This window comes from Mustela lutreola, chromosome 4 (genome assembly GCF_030435805.1).
Source record: "Mustela lutreola isolate mMusLut2 chromosome 4, mMusLut2.pri, whole genome shotgun sequence".
Taxonomy (NCBI): domain Eukaryota; kingdom Metazoa; phylum Chordata; class Mammalia; order Carnivora; family Mustelidae; genus Mustela; species Mustela lutreola.
In genome coordinates, this window is record NC_081293.1 from 189294913 (window position 1) to 189317725 (window position 22813).

General features: G+C 36.3%; 1 protein-coding gene across 4 annotated transcripts in view; it reads right to left on the bottom strand.

Moving 5' to 3' along the window:
* Positions 1–22813, bottom strand: part of BRAF (B-Raf proto-oncogene, serine/threonine kinase) — a 179146-nt gene that overhangs the window by 80201 nt on the left and 76132 nt on the right. For all 4 annotated transcript variants that reach the window (XM_059172042.1, XM_059172046.1, XM_059172044.1 and 1 more), the window contains 2 exons: positions 17991–18092; positions 4636–4899 (listed from right to left, as the gene is read on the bottom strand). In XM_059172042.1, coding sequence (XP_059028025.1) covers positions 4636–4899; positions 17991–18092 — 366 coding nt within the window. The remainder of the gene's footprint in view (positions 1–4635; positions 4900–17990; positions 18093–22813) is intronic.

Genomic DNA, 22813 nt, shown 5'->3' on the forward strand with positions numbered 1-22813 from the left:
CCAACTGAGCCACCCAGGAGTCCTAATTATATTTTTGCTGCATGTAGTTTCTAATTATGAAATAGTCCTATTTCTCTATGTTTATGTATGTTGCCTGTGCCTTTGGTATCATATCTAAGAAACTACTGCCAAATCCAACATTGTGAGGCTTTTCCTCTCTTTTATTCTAAGGGTTTTGTAGTTTCAGCTCTTACATTTATATCCTTGACCCACTTTGAGAGAACTTTGCATGTAATGTAAGGTAAGGGTTCAACTTCATTGTTCTGCATATGCACTATCCAGTTTTCCCAGTGTCATTTGCTGAAGAGACTGTCCTTTCCCCCAATGAGGGGTTGTGGTATCTTGTCAAAGATCCTTAGACCATATACGTAAGAATTTATTTCTAGGGGCGCCTGGCTGGCTCAGTGGGTTAAAGCCTCTGCCTTCAGCTCAGGTCATGATCCCAGGGTCCTGGGATCAAGTCCCACATCAGGCTCTCTGCTCAGCAGGGAGCCTGCTTCTCCCCCCCACCCCATCCCCCACCCCTGCCTCTGCCTACTTGTGATCTCTGTCAAATAAATTTAAAAAAAAAAAATATTTACTTCTAGACTCATTATTTCACTGATCTATATGCCTCTATGTCTATGCTATTCTGTGGGTTTGTACTAAGTTTTGAGATCAGGAAGTGTGTGACCTCCAACTTTGCTCTTTTCCAAGACTGCTGGCCCTTCAGGATTCCTTAAGCCTCCACATTAAGTTCAGGAGGGACGTTTCTATTTCTGCAAAAAAAAGTTGTTGGGATTTTAAAAGGAACTGTATTAAGTAACAGGAAAATATTAAGTAAAAATTAGGTAAAACTGTAACAAATAAAATTGACGTGTTTTACAAAGTGACTGTACCATTGTATATTCCCACCAGCAGTGAAAGAAAATTCCAGTTATGCCACATTCTTGCCAATAAGTTGTTATGCCTACTCTTCCATTTCAGCCATTCTAGTAGGTGTATGGTATTATCTTATGCCTTTAATTTGCATTTCTCCAGTGACTAATGATGCTGAGCATCTTCTCATGTATTTACCTATTATCTACATATCTTCCTTGGTGAAGTATCTGTTCAAATCTTTTGCCTATTTTCTGAGTTATTTGCTTTCTTATTAAGTTCTAAGAGCTCTTTGTATACTCTGGAGACACGTCCTTAATCAAGCCTGTTTTTTGCAAAGACTAGTCTGTGGTTTGTCTTTAATATTATTCTCTTAACACTGTCTTCTAAAAAGCCTAAGTTTTCAGCTTCAATGAAGTCCAATTTATGAACACGCTACTTTTCATTCCTTCGTTTTCAACTTTCTTTCTAAATTAATTTTTGGGTAGTTCTTTCCAGCAAAGCCTGTGAAAGGTAAATTCACATCTAGAAAGGCCTTTTTTGTACTTTCAACTCATACTTTAGCTAAGCAACTTACAGCATTCTAAATATACTAGTATATTGTCTTCTGGCTTCCATAGATGCTATAATGAAAATTTTTTATAATGAGATTTTTTTAAAAATAATTTTTTTTTTCCTGAATGGTTTTAAAATACTATCCTTTCATTTTATTGTATCTAGGGCCTTTGTTTACCGAATCTTTAGATTTTCATCTTTCACAAATGATAGCCATCATTTCTTTGAATTTTGCTCTCTACTCCTTTCTTTCTTTTTTTTTTCCTTTAAAAATTTTTTTTCTTTTAAGATTTTATTTATTTACTTGACAGACAGAGATCACAAGTAGGCAGAGAGGCAGGCAGAGGTGGGGGGGGAAGCAGGCTCTCCACTGAGCAGGGAGCCCGATGCGGGGCTCAATCCCAGGACCCCCGGATCATGACCCGAGCCAAAGGTAGAGGCCTAACCCACTGAGCCACCCAGGGGCCCCCTTTTTTTTCTTTTAAAGATTTTATTTATTTATTTGACAGAGAGAGAGAGAGAGAGAGAGAGAGAGAGAGAGCATAAGCAGGCAGAGAGACAGGCAGAAGAAGAGTGAGAAGCAGGCTCCCTGCTGAGCAAGGAGCCCGATGTGGGACTCGATCCCAGGACCCTGGGATCCTGACCTGAGCCAAAAGCAGCTGTTTAACCAATTGAGCCACCCAGGCATCCCATGTTTCTATTCTCACTTTCTGGAACTCCACTGAAGCATATAATGAAACTGTTCACTCCATCTTTCATATCTCTTATCCTTTCTGTTACAGTTTTTTTTTTTAACTCTCTTTCCTTGCTTTTTAGAGCTTACTAATTTTCCTTTTAATCTACTTTTACCTCATGTCCTTAGTTTTTTAAAATATTTTGATTTTTTGTGCTCGCTTCGGCAGCACATATACTAAAATATTTAGTTTTTTAGTATACTTAGATTTTTACTTAGCATTTCGATACTTCTTCTGTAATATGCTGTAATTACTTGACATACTGAGATTTTATTTAAAGTTACCTTGCTACTTCCTCAAATCAGTATCAATTTATATTCATTAGTTTTTTCCCCCTAGTGACAACTGTTTCTTTTGGACTTTGTTTTTCCTTTGGTCTAAGTTGTTTGAATTTTCCCAATTCAACTATGAAAAATTTCTCTCACAGAAAATTAGAAGGAATGATAAAAATTGACATCCAAATTCTACTTAGATTCTAAATTTTTTTTCTTATTTATTTTCTCTAACACTTCACTTTCCATCTTACCATTTGAAATAGAGTTCCAAATTGATTGAGATAGGAGTAAGAATAGTGATGACTCCTGAAGGTGATTACTGAATTGGCGGGGACATGGGAGAACCCTTCTCAAGCACTAGAAATGTTTACTATCTTGAACTCTGCAGCAGTTAAATATGTAGAAGGTAACTCAACTGTATACTTGACATTCGTATACTTTACTGTGTGTAAGCTGTATTTCAAAAAAGAACGTGGAAAAAGTTGTAGGTGTCATGACAATTTACCCCTAAATACTGAAAAATGTATTTCCTAAGAATAAAGACATTTCCCTACATAATCACATACCTGTTATCACACTCAGGAAAATTAATAATTTCATAATAATGTATTTAATCAATGTTCATCATTTCCCAACACAAAATGCCTTTTATAGTAGCTCTTTCCCATCCTAGCTGAAGCTAGAATCACACAGCATTTGCTTACAACTCTTCAGTCTTGTTTAGTGTAGAATAATCTCCATTCTTTTCTGTCCTCTGTGACATTGAGTCCAGGCCATCTGTCTTATACAATGTCCAAATACTGAACCTCTCTGTTTTCTTTACGGCACTTAACTTTTTCCTTTATCCCCTGTATTTCTTGTAAAATGGAAGGTTTAGAAGCTTAACAACACAGTCATCTTTAGCTAGAATACTTCCAGATGATAACAGTCATTCACTGAGTTTAAAATTTTAGGACCACCTTGAAGTTCTATTTGGTTCTTTCTTTAGAACCCTGTTGTTCTTGAGTCTTCTAATGCACTGATAAACTCTTTCCCTGTGTATCTTATAACATGGAATTTTGGGCATTATCTATGTGGATTCCGCAAGCCCCAGATAGGTCAAAGAGATTTTGCATTTACTTCTGTCTAGTGCCTGACTGCTATTACTTCTCGAGGACCAGTTGTTGGGTTGAAAGTTCCTGGATAGCACCTGTAAGTATAAATATGAACCCCACACCATGATGAGGATAGGCCTATAATTAAGAATTAAAGGGAAACTTTAACCTTTATTTGGACTGCTGGTGAAGACAGACAAATTTCATTGTTATTAATGTACACTGAGTAAATAGATTTTCTTCTAGTTCACCCTTTTGCTGAAGGTAAAGCTCTTCAAAGGCTCAGTTTTATGTGAGGATCCGCATTCCAACTACCCTTTGTGACACTGGTTGAAGGCCTACTCTCACATCCCCACACACCGACACTTGCATTCCTTTGTTGCACAAGGTGACAAACTGACCTCACTGGAGGCCACTATAGCATTTTTTCCATGAAAATCAAGCATTACTACTAAAGGGGAAAAATTAAAACTACTTTGATTTCACTTGTATTTGGAAATGAAAAGGTTTTTTATTAGTTTCAAAAATAATCACATACATTTTTAAAAAGTAGTGATGTATAAGGTGCATTATTATTAAATCCAATGACAGTACTTGTTGCACTCAAGGATTATAGACCACCCATAAAATTGTGCAGATTTCCCTGCTTTAAATGTTACTTAGAGTACTCTGTTCCAATGGTAATACTTATCATCAACAGAAGTAATGTAAACAAAAAAAAAAAATCAAGCACACTAAAAATCCAACATTTGATAATAAGTCCAAATAGGGATTTTTCAAGGGCAAAGAACAAAGCTTACCTGACATATGTTAGACAAAAAACAAGAGCAAGTCTTGAAATTCTTTTTGATTCTAAACTCATGCTTAGACTTGAGTGTGGTTCAAGTTTAGTAGACAGGTTAAAATGTTAAATCAGATACTAAACACAGTACTATTTGTTCCAGTTAAGAAACACAGACAGTGGCACCAAATAATTATGTCTCTTTAACTCCTGTTTGAAATGGATGCTTCCATTTGCATGACCACGGAGTATGGTGTGGTAACGTATATCAGTTTCAACAACTACTCTTTCTGAAAAACATAAAGAAAAAGCAATGATGATATTAAAAGTTGACTCACCACTGTCCTCTGTTTATTGGGCAGGAAGACTCTAACAATAGGTTTTTGTGGTGACTTTGGATTGCTCCGTGATACATCTGTGGGGTTTTGAAAAACTGAAAGAGATGAAGGTAGCACTGAAAGGCTAGAGGAAGAAGAAGATGTAACGGTGTCTGTTGATGCAGAGCTAGAAACAGAAAAATCAGTTCCATTCCCCAGGGATTCCAATAACTGTTGTTCTCGCTGTTGGAGGGCATCTAGCTTGCTGGTGTATTCTTCATAGGCCTATAAAATAAAGCAGACTTACGTTGAATCTGGACTTTCTCCTGACAATAACAAAAGGAAGTAAGAAATTTATGCCTGATTTATAATCTCTTTATAATCTAGCTAACAAGGTTTTAAGTTAGAAGTTACAAAACAAATGCTAAAAGTACTGTAAATTAATACTTCCACTTTTAATATTTATAAATCTTTTGTGATATTACATTGCATTGAGAAACTGAAAAAAAAATGTCTGGAATAGCCATAAATATTAATTTAAAAAACACAGTCTTTACAAATTCTGGTCATACTGCAACTTACCTTCCATACCACGTATCTAACATAAGATAAAATACTATATACTACATCAAGGGTTAAGTATAATCTCTTTTAAAAATTTATTTTTTTCCAGAAAAGTTGTAGGCATATAGTTTCATACCTTTCTCCCTTTCAAAGAACAGAAACAGAGGTTGAAAAGGAGATGAGGTCTTAGAAGAGATTTATCAAAAAGTAAGACTCTGATAGGTAGAGTGTCAGATCTCCCCATTACCACCAAAAACTCAATAGGACTTAAAAGATGTCTAACTGCCACCTTCTTTCTGAAAGAGCTGTTAGTTAAAATACTTTATTCTTTTCACTATGGGTCTCTGATGATCCCATCAAATACTGCTCAGAGAATAAAATTTTATCTAAAAAGATGGTTTACACCCTGCAGTTGAGAAATTCTGGGGCCATTATCCATCAGGGTTTCTTTCTACAAGTTTCATCTGACTAAAGCTATAAAGTCAAATGACCACACAAGATATCATATTCTACAAGTAACAAGAATTTTGAAAACAGTAATATTGAAAGTAAAGAGATGGAATGAATTGGAATATATATCTGTGGTTCATAGTTCTTTAAGGCAGTGGTAATCACTCTCCCCCATACCATAGTCCACCATTTCTGTCTACCACCATACATAGATGCGGTAACTACAAACATTTATAAAAGGCTACAAAGGAGAATCAGAGATTTTAAAATGGCATTTCCTATCCCTCAAAGAGTTTATTTTTGGGCTGCACAGAAGCAGGTGGATGTATTTTTATATAAGTGCTGTACATGAGAAATAACATTTTTTTTAAAAAAAAGATTTTATTTATTTATTTTACAGACAGATCACAAGCAGGCAGAGAGGCAGGCAGAGAGAGAGAGAGAGAGAGAGAGAGAGAGAAGGAAGCAGTCTCCCTGCTGAGCAGAGAACCCAACGCAGGGCTTGATCCCAGGATCCTGAGATCATGACCCGAGCTGAAGGCAGAGGCTTTAACCCACTGAGCCACCCAGGTGCCCCAATAAAGAACATTTTTGATACAAGGTGAAAATGAGGAAGGAAAGGGCCTCAAAATGTTAGCAATCAGGTAGATAGAGTTAAGTGGGGAAAAGAGAGTACTGTGTACAGGAGAAATTCTGGCATAAAGTAAACAGGTAGGAAATTCTGTGGCGGCTGCGTGGCTCAGTCGGTTAAGTTACTGACTCTTGATTTTGGCTCAGGTCATGACCTCAGGATCCTGGGAAGAAGTCGTCTGTCTAGCTCCACAGTTACTGCACAGTCTGTCCCTCTCCCTCTGCTCCTCTCCCCCCACCTCCTGCTCTCAAACAAGCAAAATCTTAAAACAAAGAGGTGGGACATTTTAAGGCATAGAAAGAAAAGTACAAACTAGTACTTTTAATATCTGGGAAATAGCAACAGATCAATATATGCTTGTGGTATTTAAATGGAAAACTGCAACAGAGGGAAGCAAACAGTTAAGACTGGGAAAACGGGTAAAGGACTAGCTTGTAGAGTGTATATACCATGCTATGAAGCCTGAACTTCACTAGCTTGTAGAGTGTATATACTGTGCTATGAAGCCTGAACTTCACTAGCTTGTAGAGTGTATATACCGTGCTATGAAGCCTGAACTTCACTAGCTTGTAGAGTGTATATACCGTGCTATGAAGCCTGAACTTCACTAGCTTGTAGAGTGTATATACCGTGCTATGAAGCTTGAACTTCACTAGCTTGTAGAGTGTATATACCGTGCTATGAAGCCTGAACTTCACTAGCTTGTAGAGTGTATATACCGTGCTATGAAGCCTGAACTTCACTAGCTTGTAGAGTGTATATACCGTGCTATGAAGCTTGAACTTCACTAGCTTGTAGAGTGTATATACCGTGCTATGAAGCCTGAACTTCACTCCACAAGCAAGGGAGAATTATCAAAGGATAGAAGGGAATGAAGGAGAATTTTTGTTTCAATAAAGACCACTGCACTTACTATGCTAGCTCTTAAAATATAATTTTCAAGAAAAAAGGAGGAAAAATACTAAATTGCGCCACCGAGGTAAAGGGCCTAAAGTACATCAAAATGCCCTCTTTTTTACCCTACTGGATGCCCTGTCCTGATTCCGTACATATTTCATAGCATTTCAGGACATTATAAGCAAATAAATTCAAAACTTTCTAAGCTATACTTTGATTTAGCTTTCAGTTGCAAGATCTAATTACTTAAGGGCATCTCTTTCAATATAATCCACTTTTTGAGCCTTTAAAATCAGTCAATTAAGGGCCACCTGGGTGGCTCAGTCAGTTAAGTGTCCTCTCTCTCTCTCTTTTTTAAGATTTTATTTATTTATTTGACAAAGAGACAGACATTGAAACAGGGAATATAAGCAGGCGGAATGGGAGAGGGAGAACCAGGCTTCCCACTGAGCAGGGAGCCTGATGCAGGGCTCGATGCCAGGACTCTGGGATCATGACCTGAGCTGAAGGCAGACGCTTAACAACTGAGCCACCCAGGTGCCCCCCAAGCATCCACTCTTGATTTATGTTCAGGTCAAGGATTTCTACTCAGGATTCTCTCTCCCTCTCCCTCTGCCCCCTCTGCCCCCTCCCCTGACACTCATTCTTTCTCCCTCTCTCTCTCAAAAAAAAAAAAAAAGCACCGAAAAGCAAAATAAAAAAAAAAATACCAGTCAATTAATAATAGTGAACATACATGTGCCTGGCACTGTTTGGGGCTCAAACTACAAAAATTCCTACCCTTGGAAGAATATACGCAAGTAGTCTACGAGATAAAATTACCTCCTGTATAGATGAAATCTTATTTACTATCATCTGGACAAGTACATTTACTACACAAAGTTAGCCTTAGGAAAAGTAATAAATGTAAACAATAAATTCTCAGGATGTTACTTATCAAAATGTTAGTCTTAATTTTTGAAAATATACTGTTCCCTCTATTATGGATTACAAATGATTTCATTGCATTTACCAACAGCTCTTCCTCTTCTCAAGTATAAGGCATTTACTTATTCCACCTACCTCATTCTCACAACCAAAATCTATCAAGGCACTTGTACCTGGCTTGGCTCATTTCTTCCCATTACTCCTGCTGCATTCAGCGTGGATTACTCTTTCAATGCTCCTGCCTTGAAGTTCTCTAAAGGTATTTATTTTTCACTCTGCCTTCCAGATCCACAAGTTCCAAACAATGACAAGATCTCAATTTCTAACTTACCTTGTCTCTGAGCACACCTTCTTACGTTTCCATCTCACTACATTAATCTGTTCATGCGCAACATTAATCCTTTAGATTCTTAGAGTGGGGCCTTCAGTGTCTTAATTCCCCTTCTTTGTGGCTCACCATTTCATTAACGCCACCAGTAATATCTCTGATTCTCTGGCTATTTCTTATTCTTTAACCAAATTTTTTTTTTAACAAGATTTTATTTATTTATTTGACAGAAATCACAAGTAGGCAGAGAGGCAGGAGGAGACAGAGGCGGGGGTGGTGGGAGCAGACTCCCCACTGAGCAGAGAGCCAGATGCGGGGCTTGATCCCAGGACCCTGGGAATTATGACCTGAGCCAAAGGTAGAGGCTTTAAACCGCTGAGCCACCCAGGCACCTCTCTTTTACCAACTTGCTTGTCAAATAAAAATACTAAGTAAATCCTACTTAAATTCTTATTCTTTTACCAACCTGCTTGTCAAATACAAATATTAAGTAAATCCTACTTAAATTAAATTATTCCATTCTTTCTCTCAGGTTACTACACACTGCTAAAGAAGACCTTAATAAGACAAAGCCAATTACTTCCATAATCAATTCATGGAATTAGTCCTTCACACGACTATCTGAAAAATTTTACTTATTTTTAGTATCATCACATTATGTTTTTCACAATACTTACTCCAACCTTTTCTAGGCTTCCTTGGTTCCTTACCTTCATCCCTCAATCTTTAGTTCACTCAGAAAAAAAGCATTAACTTCAAATTTACTCTAAAGATCAAAGCCATCAAATAAAAGCTTCCTCTTCTGTCTCTAAGCAATTCCCCACATCATTCCCAATCCCTCTTCTGTTCTTAATTTAGTGCTGGCACTGAGTATTTAGAGCCTCAGGCCCTGGTACACTGTAATCCCTATTCTCTCTTACATCTTCCAACCTTTTCCTCTGTTTCCTTACCCAGCAAATGTGAACACATGCTCCCACATATATGCACACCTCAGCCACCAACACTGCCATCAACAAAATTCTTGTGGTTCTTTGAGATGTTGCAGATCTACATACTTTTCCAGAATGCAGCTTGCCCTAAACCCTATATTTTCTCATCAAAATCCTACTTATTTTTCAAGGCACCTGGGTGGCTCAGTCAATTAAGCGTCAAGACTCCTGGTTTCAGCTGACATCATGATGTCATAGCTCCTGGGATTGAGCCCTTGTCAGGCTACATGCTCAGCAGGGAGTCTGCCTGAAGATTCTCTCTCTCTGCCCATACCCCCATGCACATTCTCTTGCGAGCTCTCTCTCAAAGAAATAAATAAATCTAAAAAAAAAAAAAAAATCCTACTTATTTTTCAAAGTCCAATTCAAAGCTCTGCTCGATAAAACCCAAGAGGTATTGTCTTTACCTCCTTTAGAGTATTACCATGTTCTTCTTTATATGACTATTTCTTTCTCATGTATGAAAAAATTTTGTGAGGATTAAATGAGATAGTATGAGTAAAAGAAGACTATTACAGAGACTACCATATAGCAAAAACCTAATAAACATTCTTATTAGTAATAATAAGTAGTACTGGTAATTCCTGTTATGTTTATTATTTTTATCACTATATTACTTAACTCTGTTAACATGATTCTACTAAATTATAGGCTAGTTGAAGGCACAGATCATGTCAGATGTTTTTGAATTAAATAGAAGGGTACAGGGGTGCCTGGGTGGCCCAAGTGGTTTAAGAGCTGGCCTCTTGATTTCAGTGCAGGTCATGATCTCAGGGTTTTGAGACTGAGCCCCATGTCCAGCTGCATGCTCGATGTGGAGACTACTTAAGATTCTCTCCCCCACTCTCTCTCTCCTTCATGCCCAACCCTGCTCATGCTCTTTTCCCTCTCTCAAATAAATAAATTAAATAACTAATTAAATTATAAAACAATACAAGAACACTTAATATCATTAAGGTAACAATATTCCCCTAAACTGATTTACAGATTCACTGCCGTCCTTATCAAAATCCCAGTGGCTTTTCTGCAGAAATGGACAAGCTAATCTTAAAATTCTTATGTAAGTGCAAGGTACTCAGAATACCCAAAATAATTTTGAAAAAGAACAAAATTGGAGGATTCACATTTCTTCATTTCAAAAGTTACAGTAAAGTTACAGTAATCAAGACATGTATATTGGAATAAGGATACACATATAGGACAACACAATAGAAATGAGAGTCTACAAGCAAAGCCTTATATTTATGGGTAACTGATTTTCAACAATGGTGCTGGTACCACTGAATATCTACATGCCCAAGAATGAAGCTGGACTACTACCTAACATTATATTAAAAAATTAACTCAAAATGGATAAAATTTGGATATGCATAAAATTTGCAGCTAAAACTACAAAGCTCTTAGAAAAAAACATAGGAGTAAACCATCATGATGCCAGATTAGGCAATAATTTCTTAGATATGATACACTAAAAGCATAGCAACCAAAGAAAAAATAGACAAACTACACTTCTCAAAATTAAAATTTCTGTACTTCAAAAGATACTACCAAAAGAATGAAAAATATATCCCACAGAATAAAAGAAAATATTTACAAATCATATCTGATAAAGATCTATTATCCAGAATATACAAAGAACTCCCACAACTCAACAACAACCCAGTTTAAAAAATAGGCAAAAAAAAAAAAAAAAAAAAAAAAGAATTCAGATTTTTCCCAAGAAGATGTAGAAATAGCTAACAAGCACAGGAAAAAGCTGCTTAAAGGGATCTCAGGGTTGTGAGATTGAGCCCCACATGGAGCTCTGTGCTGGGCGTGGAGCCTGCTTAAGATTTTCTCTCTCCAGGATGCCTGGGTGGCTCGTCCTTTAAGCATCTGCCTTTCTGGGTCAGGTCATGATCCCAGGGTTCTGGGGTCAAGTCCCACATCAGGTTCCCTGCTCAGCAGGAAGTATGCTTCTCTCTCTGCCTGCTGCTCCCCCTGCTTGTGCTCTTATTCTCTCATGCTCTCTGGCAAATAAAGAAAGAAAATCTTAAAAAAAAAAAAAAAAAAAAAAGATGCATAACATCTTTAGTCATCGGGGAACTGCAAACCAAAACCACAATGAGACACCAATTCACAACTACCAGCATGACTATTAAAAAAACAAACAAATAAAAAAAATAAAGCAGAAAGTAAGTGTTGGTACTGATGTGGAGAAAGTGAAACCCTCATGCACTGCTGATGGGAATGTAAAATGAAGCAGCCACTTTGGAATACAAGTCTGGCAGTTCCTCAAAAAGTTAAAAACATCAAGTTAGAGCACAGGACACAGCAATTCAATCCTTAGGCATATAGCCAAGACAACTGAATACATATGTTACACAAAAACTTATATATGAATGTTCATAATAGCTTTATTCACGACAGCTAAAAAGAAGAAACCCAAATGTCCAACAACTGATAAATGGATAAACAAAATGTGTATATCCATATGATGGAATAAAAAGGAATGAATGCTACACTGAATGCTACATGCTACGACAGATGAATTTTGAAAATATTACACTAAAATGAAAGCAGCCTGTCACAAAATGCCACATCACATATGATCCCATTACATAAAGTATCCAAAAAGGCAAATCTATAGAAATACAAAGCAGATTAGTTGTTGCTGGGGGTGCTGAAGGAAATGATTGCTAATGGGTAAAAGGTTTCCTTTTTAAGTGATGAAAATATTCTGGAATTAGTGATGGAATTGATGATGATTGCACAACTTTGTGCATATACTAAAAAAACCACTGAGTGGTACACTTTAAAATAAAAAGCAAATCTTATAGTATGCAATTAAAAATTAAAAATGGGAGGAAAACTATCTATGGATTTACTTTGGACAAACAGGAAGAGCAGTGAAATAAAATTTTTATTTTAAAGATTTTATTTGAGAGAGAGAGAGATCACAAGCAGGGGAATGGGCAGAGGGAGAAACAGACTCCCTGCGGAGGAGGGTGTTAGACCTGGGACTCAATCCCAGGGTCCTGGGATCATGACCCAAGCCGAAGGTGAGACACTTAACCAACTGAGCCACCTAGGCACCCTGAAATTTTTTTGTCATTAGTTCATTAAATTTATTCTTACTAAACTTCATTTTAAAAGATACAATGAAATCTTGAAGACCATTAAATTCCAGGTGGTATTTAATGAACCACTCTTGCATTCCACAGTAAACACCTTGCTTCCAGTATTTTCAATTATTTTAATAAAATTTCTCTGCATTATCCTGGATTCTACTAAAAAGATACAGACTAAAGTTCAAAAAGGCCACCAGCATAATTATAATGACAAAGCAGTTAAGAGCAGAATCTGAATTCAGAATGTCTAGATTCAAAGTTTGGCTATACCATTTACTAACTGTGTAGCCTTAACCATGTTATTTAACTTCTCTGTGCTTGAGTTTCTTCATCTTTATAAAATGAAAATGAGAACAGGAAGTATAACTCATAGGGTAGATTGAGGAGTAAATATTCTACTATATGCAATGAACAGTGCCTGGTACACAGCAAGTACTCAATGAATGCTAGGAGCTACTACTGTTATCATCTCTCTGTCTGCAGGGAACCCTACCATATACGTAAATTCTGTGGTAGCTAGGACTTAGTTTGTAACTCTAGATAAGTAGGGTGATTCCAGAAACACCATTCCTTCACTTTTGGAATACAATATATATAAGGTCCAAAAAGAAGAATCTACTACTGGAAGAGCATCTAGCATTTTATCTTATACACAGAAGGCATTCAAATAATTTGGTAAGTGGAGAGAGAAAAACTGGGAGAAAAAGAAAAGATTCTGGGAAATGACTTATCTTTTCTTCCTCTGGACGATGATTTAAAAAGGGAACCAAAGATTAAAAAGACAAATTTAAACTCTTGAGAGTACTAAAGCTCATTTCACTATAGTTATCAAAGGAACCAACAGAACTTTAATTATTCACACCAGTAAGAGAAAATCTAGAACTTAAAAGCTTAAATAAACACCTTAAAAGTTTTTAAATAAATTACTACAAGAAAAAAGATAAGAGGATTTCTGATGATAATATAACTGAATTCACTCTATTCTGCTATAAGAAGAAACACGGGGATCGCTAAAGATGTTTCCTATGGAAACATCAAACACAGGAAACATTATTTCCTACGTTGAAATGGTATGGATTGACATAACTAGCGTAACTTCTACTCGCCAGTCTCAAACTAATCTAAAGCCAATTGTGAAAAAGGGAAAAACTGACTTTTCAGCCTCTTATTTGAAGAAATGTAAACATAGTCCTGGTGTAGGGATATATGTGACCCCATTCCACTCGATGAGATGTAAAGGAAAAGACTTGTAGGGGATTTGGAGGGAAAATTTTCTTCCTTGAAAGAACTCAGTACACAAGAGAGCCTCTGTGATCCCAGCTTCCTCTCTGAGGTGTCCTATGAGAGCACAACAATCTGCTGCAGTCATGACCAAAAAGCCAAAGACTGCAGAGATCCACCCCAGCATCTGACACCTTTAAACCAATGTTAAAATAGTTTACTTCCATGCTTGTTACTGGACGGGAAAATAAAACTCCTATTTGTTTGTGAAACTTGGGACTAAGTGGTTTTTTGTATTTCTATAGCTAAAAGCATTTGTAATTTTTACAGATCTCCTACTAGAGTTATTCTCTACTTTTTCTCATCTTTCCTTTAATTATCTTCCATCTGTGTTCTTATTCTGATTTCTAGAGATTTCCTTAACTTTATCTTACAACATTTATTTATATGCCCAGAGACATACAAACACACATATATTTACATTTTCTGCTATTATACTATACTATTTTAATTATTTTAATAGCAAGAGTTCTTTCTTGTGCTCCATTAAGACTTGTTTTAGAACAGCCATGAAACAAGAATGGACTGCCTTCTCTTACCTCTGATGTTAATTATAGTTATTTTCAGGTTTTCATCTGTTCTCTGCACTGTTTCTGAGTTCCTTTTGACCATTTTTGCTATTAGCTTTCCTGTTAAAAGTCTTCTTCCAATATCTGGTTATTCTTAGCTATCCATTTATATTTAAGACTTAAGAGCTCTTAAGATGCCAATACTACCCAAAGCAATCTCTGAACTCAATGCAATCCCTATCAAAATCCCAATGTGTTTCAGAAAGAGAAAAATCTACCCTGAAGTTCATATGAATCTCAAAAAATAGTGCATAGCCAAAACAACCCTGAAAAGGAAAACAAAGCTGGAGGTCTCACACTTCCTGATTTCAAAACTTATTACAAAGCTATAGTAATAAAATCAGTTTAGTATAAACTGGCATAAAGTTGGACATAACTTTTCCAGTGGAAAAGAAAAGAGAGCCCAGAAATTAATTCTTATATACATGGTCAAGTGATTTTTGACAAGGGCACATGTAAAGCCTATACAATGAGAAAAGACAGTCTTCTCAACAAATGGGGCTGGGAAAACTGGATACACACATGCAAAAGACTGAAGCTGAACTCTTACCTTATACCATACAGAAAAATCAACTCAAAATGGATCAAAGACTAAAGATAAGGGCTAAAGCTGTAACTATGTATCTTAGAAGACAGCTGAATAAAAGCTTTATAACACTGGATCTGGTAATGATTTCTTGGATGTAACACCGAAGGCACAGGCAATAAGAAGAAAAATAGGTTAGATGTCATCAAAATAAAAAAATCTTATGAACAAAGGACATAATCGACAGAGTGAAAAGGGAACCCATGGATTAGAAGAAAATATCCACAAATCATGTGTCCAATTAGGACTGATACTCAGAATATATAAAGAATTCCTACAACTCAACAACAAAGTAAATAACTCCATTAAAAACTGGGTGAAAAGGGCGCCTGGGTGGCTCAGTGGGTTAAGCTGCTGCCTTCGGTTCAGGTCATGATCTCAGGGGTCCTGGGATCGAGTCCCGCATCGGGCTCTCTGCTCGGCAGGGAGCCTGCTTCCTTCTCTCTCTCTCTCTCTGCCTGCCTCTCAGTGTACTTGTAATTTCTCTCTGTCAAATAAATAAATAAAATCTTAAAAAAAAAAAAAAAAACTGGGTGAAAAGACTTAGACGTTTCTCCACAGAAGAAATATGAATGGCCAATAAGCACATGAAAAGATGCTCAACATCATTAGTCATCAGGGAAATATAAATCAAAATCATGAGATATCACTTCATACTCATTAGGATGGCCATTATACACATACATAAACACACACACACACATACAGAAAGTAAGTGTTGGCAAGAATGTGGCATAATGGGAGCTCTTGTATGTATTGCTAATAGGAATGAAAAAGGCAGCTGCTGTGGAAAACAATATAGCAATTCTTTAAAAAATTAAATACAGAATTGCCACATGATTCAGTAACTCCTCTTCTGGGTATATAGTCAAAAGGAGTAAAATCAACATTACTTATAACAACAAAAAGTCATAAATGACCAACCACTGATAGTATCCATTGATAGATGAATGGATAGAAAAAAGTGCAATATTATTTAGCCTTAATTAGAAAAGAAATTTCAACTCATGCTACAACACAGATAGACCTTGAAGACATTATGCTAAATGAAACAAGCTAGTCACAAAAGGACAAATACTGTATAATTCTATTTATCTGAGTAGTCAAATTCATAAAGAAACCAGAATGGTGGGTCTCAGTGGATAACTAGGAGACTTGGTTTTCCCTGAAGGGCCTTCATGTATCAGTACCCAGAGACCTTTTCCCTGGGCCTTGTCAACTTTCCTCAGGGAAAAATACTGTCATCTCCAGGCAGGCTCCTCTTCATAGTATATCAAGTAGTGTAAGTTCCATGTTTATTGTTTGTAATCCCATCCCCTGAGAAAAATACAAGCTGCATGAAGACAAATATTTTTTTTTCTATATCGCCAGAGCCTAGAAAAGCATAAAAATAAACAGGCACCCAATAAATACCTGCTGAATGAATGAATCAAAAATTTATGGAGCACTCCATATGTATCAAGAATGATGCTATTTTGTAATTATAAACTTAATGAAACCTTCAATTACCCCATGTGTGATAGTACTCCCATTTTACCAATGGGGTAAGGTGTAGGAAGGTTGGGTAACCTAACTGCAGAAACTAAGACACAGCTAAGATTCAACCAAAGGGCCTGTGTGACTCCAAGGTTTATCTTAACCACTACATTACAGTGCTTTCTACAGAGAAATTGTGTAGTGTTTGTCCCTGTAAATAAGGATCTACATGCTAATGATTTAATGCTGTGTATTATCCTAGTTAGATGTGATTTGAACAGTAAAAAGCCTGAAGAGTGTGAGTGTGGAGGAGGCAGTGAACCCTCGCTATACTCAAACACGGTTATTGATATAAATGTATTACAACTAGGCAAAGTCTCCCAAGACACTAAGTGGCTGGCAGAAAACCTGCTGGTTAAGTTGTCTAGTTTTAACTAACAAAGAATTACTTTTTTCACCAGATCTGTGTCCTTACGACTCCTATTCTTGTCCTCCTCAGACACAAAAGTAAATCAGCACGGAATATAGAAAGTACACTAATTAGTCTTCAGAGGTATGAATTCTAGTCCTAGTACTAATACCTGGCAGTGTGCTTTGGGATAAGCCATATGAAGAAGACAACAGTTTATTAGTGGTTATTTCTAAACTTCCAAATTTATTTTAGAAATGCAAACTTAACTTAGATTTAATGTGCCCTTTATAAGCAATTAGATTACTAAATTAGAAATTTAGTTTAGGAGTCTATCAATCCATGCCTAAAAATCTCTGGCATCTGAAGGCAAATGGTAATCTGACCATTTGTAATTTAGGGTTAGAGTCCTGTATGACAAGCGATTATAGCTAGAGCCAGCTTCCACAGACAGGCAGCAGGAGCAGTGGTGAGCAGTGTGGGCTATGAAGCCCCACTACCTGGATTCCCTAACAGCATGCTTGTCATGGAACCCAAGTGTCGTCCAGAAGGAAGCAATCCCAAGAAAGCTTATCTGTGATTATAATAGTAACTACTACCTCAAAGAATTAAGAACAATGACTAACTACTCTATAAATTTACAGTGATGCTCAAAGCTTGATACAAAAGCCTAACAACACTATTAAACAGTAAAGCTAGGCAATTTTGAGCTATTTAAATATTATATATTTTACTTATTAAGAAAGGAAAAACCAATTTGGGGAGGGATTTGTTCTGGAAAAAAGATATTTTACCAGGAAAAAAGGATATTTTACAAAATTTGCCCCATTTCCTAATATGGTAACTAGGTTCTTAACCTCTGTGTTTTCCCTCTCTCTCTTTTTTAAATAAATTTTTCAACAGTATTGAAAAACAATTTTTCAACAATATTTTTAAGTTTATACATGCCTTCTTTAGTGTTGACATTTTCCAAATTACAAAATATTGCATATGACTGTAACAAGTGAAAAAAGATTAAGTTTAAGAAAGATGATGGTAATTCACCTTCCCCTTTCTCATCTCATCCCCTAAGAGAAACAATATTACCAGTACAAATGCCTGTGATAAGTTCATGTTTTTGTTTTCAAAATTACAACAGATAGGATACTCAATAGCTCACCTCCAGATATATTGATGGTGGATTATGCTCCCCACCAAATTTGTCCAATAGGGCTTCTATATGTTCCTGCGTCAACTTAATCATTTGTTTGATATTCCACACCTGAAAAATATTTTAAAAGAATGTAAGTAAAAATCATTTAGGATATGAATTAGAATATTTTTATTAAAATATTTTTATCAAAATACTGTAGTAACTGCCAGTGTTCTTTGAAATTTAGGGCTTAGGGACCTGTTTAATATAGCAATTTTCCCCATTTATTATTAAACATCTTAAAACTCCTTTCTACACTAGCAATACAATAAATTCTCAACTGTAAAAGACTCAATACATAAGTATTCTGAATAAACGATGAAAATCATTTTCACCTTCCCAAAAACATTAAGTACAATTTAGTTTATTATGTATCTTTTCCACATCTCTTTTTTATTCAAGTAAATATCATAATATATACACATACAAAATATATAAACATGTAAGTATTATATATAAAATATTATTTTTGACACTTTTTTCATTGAACAGCATGCCTCAAAATTCTTTCCATGTCAAGACATACAATCTCACTTCTTTAAAATTGTTAAGTAAAGATACATTCATTTTGTAATATTACAACACTGCTTATCTCAATGTTCTTCAAACTTCAACAGCAACCTAAGAGTGCGCAGTCATGGGTGATTTTAGGAGAAACAATTTCCAGATCTTCAATGTCTACATGTACTCTTTCTAAATGAACTGTTTTGAGAACTATTTCTCCTTTATTCCTCTCCGTTTAAAATCACCACATTGTAATTCTCCACTCTATAAAAGAAAGGCAAAATTCTTATCCTTCTCGAATCTTATTAAGGTGCACTATTCTGAGATGTATAAACTTCAAAGTAACTAACAAACAAGAGGTAAAAATCCCTTGAGGGACAGCAAGTTGGGGGGAGGGGTGATTAAAATCAGGCCTTTATCAGTTAAATGAATTCTTGGCAGGGGTCTAAGCTTTATTCATTTAGCCAGCCTGCCAGCCAGCCAGCCAGCCTAGAATTTAGAAGTCAGGTGGTTATACTACATGCACATATTACATGTTTAAGATAAAGAAGTCAGTTCTTTTTCCTTGATGAAGAATGAGTCCAACTTATCTGGGTAGAGAACGTGTTTTGCAAATTATACTATATGCTAGGTACTCTATGACTTTTATGATCTAAATCTGGAATTCTAAAGTGTGACTAAATATGAACAGCACAAATACAATACACTAGAAATTATGGCCTTTTAAACATTGCTGTAATTTTAAAATGTGAGATAATTAAAAATATTCAAGAGGGAATAGACGGATAAACAAGGGGGTTTTAGGACAGATGGTTTATTTAATAATTCCCTTACTAGAGGACATTTAGATTATTTCACTTTTCTCAACTTCAAACAATGCTTCAGTGAATAGTTCTGAGCTACCTTTCTGGGAAAAGGTACAAGTTTCCCTTTTAGATATCACAGCATAGGATTCCTGAATTGGAAGTTACGTGCATTCACAAAACAAATTGAGGGTTGCTGGGGGGAGGGCGGTAAGGACAGGGGGGTGGGGTTATGGACACCGAGGAGGGTATGTGCTATGATGAGTGCTGTGAAGTGTGTAAACCTGGCGATTCACAGACCTGTACCCCTGGGGATACATTATATGTTTATTTAAAAATAAATAAATAAATAAATAAATAAAGTTATGTGCATTAAAAAATTTAATAAATGTGTCAAATGGTCTTCTAAAAGAAAAAAGGTACTAAGTCATAGCCTCATTAGGAGGGTCTAAATCCCCCCATAATCTCATCAACACCGGGTATTATCAAACTCTGAAACTTCTGCCAATCTGAAGGGGAAAAGGTGATCTTGTTGCTTCAACTTCTGTTTCCCAGAAAAATGAATATTTTTCATGAACACTGGACATTTACATTCCTTCTTGGTAAATTCCCTATCCATATTTTTTTAATTCTATTTTCCCTTGTTGATCTATAGATACCCTTTAGTCTAGATATTTTATATATTAATCTTTATCCTCCTCCAAATGCAGTCCAAATTTTAAAATCCAGCTCTGTCCCTTCAACTCCAGACTCTCTTTGTCCAACTGCCTACCATCTCTACTAAGAAAATGAACAGACATCTCAAAATTAACATGTTCAAAGACTAATTTCTGATCTAACCCACAACCCTCCCCAAATTTCCTACTGTCTCTTCATCTCAGAAAATGATAATCTCCTTCTATGATGAGTTCATTGACCACCCAGGCAGAACAGCTTTATGATCAGAATTTGATATCCTAAAACTGATTGTTTTTCGTGTCAACTAGCTGCTCTGAGATCAGAAACATATTCTATTCATCTTTTGTCTCACCACTAATCTTGAGTCATAGTCATAAACAGGTATTCAATTAGTACTAAAATTCAAGCTGTCTTTAGAATACAGGAAGAGAGAAAAAATTAATCCTGCTTCAGTGATTCTTTCCAGTCCAAGAAACTGAAGACTTTATAACCCACAGCAACCTATTCCCCACCCCCTTTAAAAACTCCATAGATAAAACTCATATGTAGTTAGGGTAAAGAACCACTCCCCCAAGGGATGGGAGAAAGAAAGGGGAAAAAAATGGATTAGCAAAGGAGAAGGAGTATGAGGAAAATGAGGGAATGGAGCTGATTAAAACTAATTAGAATAAATATTTTTTGCTGGGCAGTAGAAAATGACTGGTTTGGTGACAGAGGGCAGGGCCAGACCATGAATGTCCAGATGTAAGATTTCTTATCTCCTCAAACAAAAGTAATTTTATATCCAAAAAATGAAGAAAAATCACTATGAGCCCTAGTTGAAATTAGATTCTTTCAGATTTCCCCAGAAGAGTAAGAGAAAGAACTTGGATGATACTTATAAAATAAAAATGTATTAAAAAGTAGAATAAGGAAGGGCGCCCAGGTGGCTCAGTCATTAGGTGTCTGCCTTCGGCTCAGGTTGTGATCCCAGGGTCTTGGGATAGAGCCCCACATTGGGCTCCTGTTCCGCAGGAGTCTGCTTCCCCCTCTCTCACTCCCCCTGCTTATGTTCCCTCTCTCGCTCATGCTCTGTCAAATAAATAAATAATAAATAAATAAAATCTTAAAAAAAAAAGGTAGAATAAGGGGCGCCTAGGTGGCTCAGTTGGTTGAGCATCTGACTCTTGATTTTCGGCTCAGGTCATGATCTCAGTGTCCTGAGATTGAGCCCTGCAACTGGCTCTGTGCTCAGTGAGGGGGTTCTGCTTGGGATTCTCTCTCTTCCTCTGTGCCCCCATCCTTTGCCACATATGTGTGTGTGTGTCCATGTGCTCTCTCTAAAAATAAGTAATTTTTTAAAAAGTAGAATAAGATATTGTAAAACTAAAAGGAGATAAAATTTTGGCCTTAATATGCCTTCTTAGAAAAAGTGAAGGAAATCTGTTTCAACAATCCTAAAAGGAAAATGAAAGAATTAAAAACAAAAACAAATTCAAGAAAGGTACTAGATTGGGGCGCCTGGGTGGCTCAGTGGGTTAAGCCACTGCCTTTGGCTCGGGTCATGATCTCAGGGTCCTGGGATCGAGTCCCGCATCGGGCTCTCTGCTCAGCAGGGAGCCTGCTTCCTTCTCTCTCTCTCTCTCTCTCTCTGCCTGCCTCTCAGTGTACTTGTAATTTCTCTCTGTCAAATGAATAAATAAAATCTTAAAAAAAAAAAGAAAGGTACTAGATTTACTAGATTTCCTCTCCTGTTTTGATCTCTTCAGTGGACCATAGCAACTAAATAATTATAGTAAACAATCAATCATGTCTAGTGACTTTACAAATGGCAAAATTTCCTCCCCCCTAAAATGGCAAGTATTTTTTTTTAAAAGCCTACCTCTGAAGATGCCTATGTTAAAAAATAAATTCAGACAAACTACTAAGGAAGTAACTACAGGGAAACAATGGTACAAAAAACTACAGCCACTGGCTTCCTTCCTCTCAATAAAAAGGCATCAAGTCCAGATTATTATATGATTGGTTTCTATAAAACCTTTAAAGAAAATATAGTAACAATTATTAATAGATGATAGCATATAAAAAAGAAAAGACTTCCAAATTCATTTTATGAAACTAGCAAAATCTAGATATCCAAACCTAACATAGATAATACAAAAAGAAAAAGAAAACCACAATAATCCAACGTGTAAGGAAAGAATTTTTTTTTTTTTTTTTTTTTTTTTTAAAGTGAAGGAGAGAGAGAGGGAAAGGCAAAAGAAGAGAGAGAGGCAGAGGGAGGCGGGAACAGAGGGAGAGGAGAGAGAATCTTAAGCAGGTTCCATGCTCAGCATGAAGCCTGATGGAGGGGTGGAGGGGTTCGATCTCACAACCCTGAGATCACGACCTGAGCAGAAATTAAGAGTCAGACCCTTAACTGACTGAGCCACCCAGGTGCTCTGGATAGAAAAACTGTCTTCCCTCTCCCTTCCCCCAACCTTTCTCCTCTTCTCACTCTTTCTCTCAAATTAATGCTAGTCATTCATCAGAAATTCAGTGAAATAGTACCTTAACAGGTCGAAGGAGGAAATTACAGATTATAGATGCCAAAAAAATGACTATTACCAAAGATTAAAAATTTAAAATAAGTAATTAAAAAAAGAGAGACATGGTCCTCAAGTTTCAGAAGAATCGCTACAAGAATTATGGTACCGTAAGCAAGAAGGCTAGAGCAACATTCAGTGAAAAAGATTCTGAATAATTCCTCTAAAATTAAAAAAAAAAAAAAACACAAATACATCAGCTTAAGAAATAACTCAAAGCTAATAAATTGTAGACTAAAAT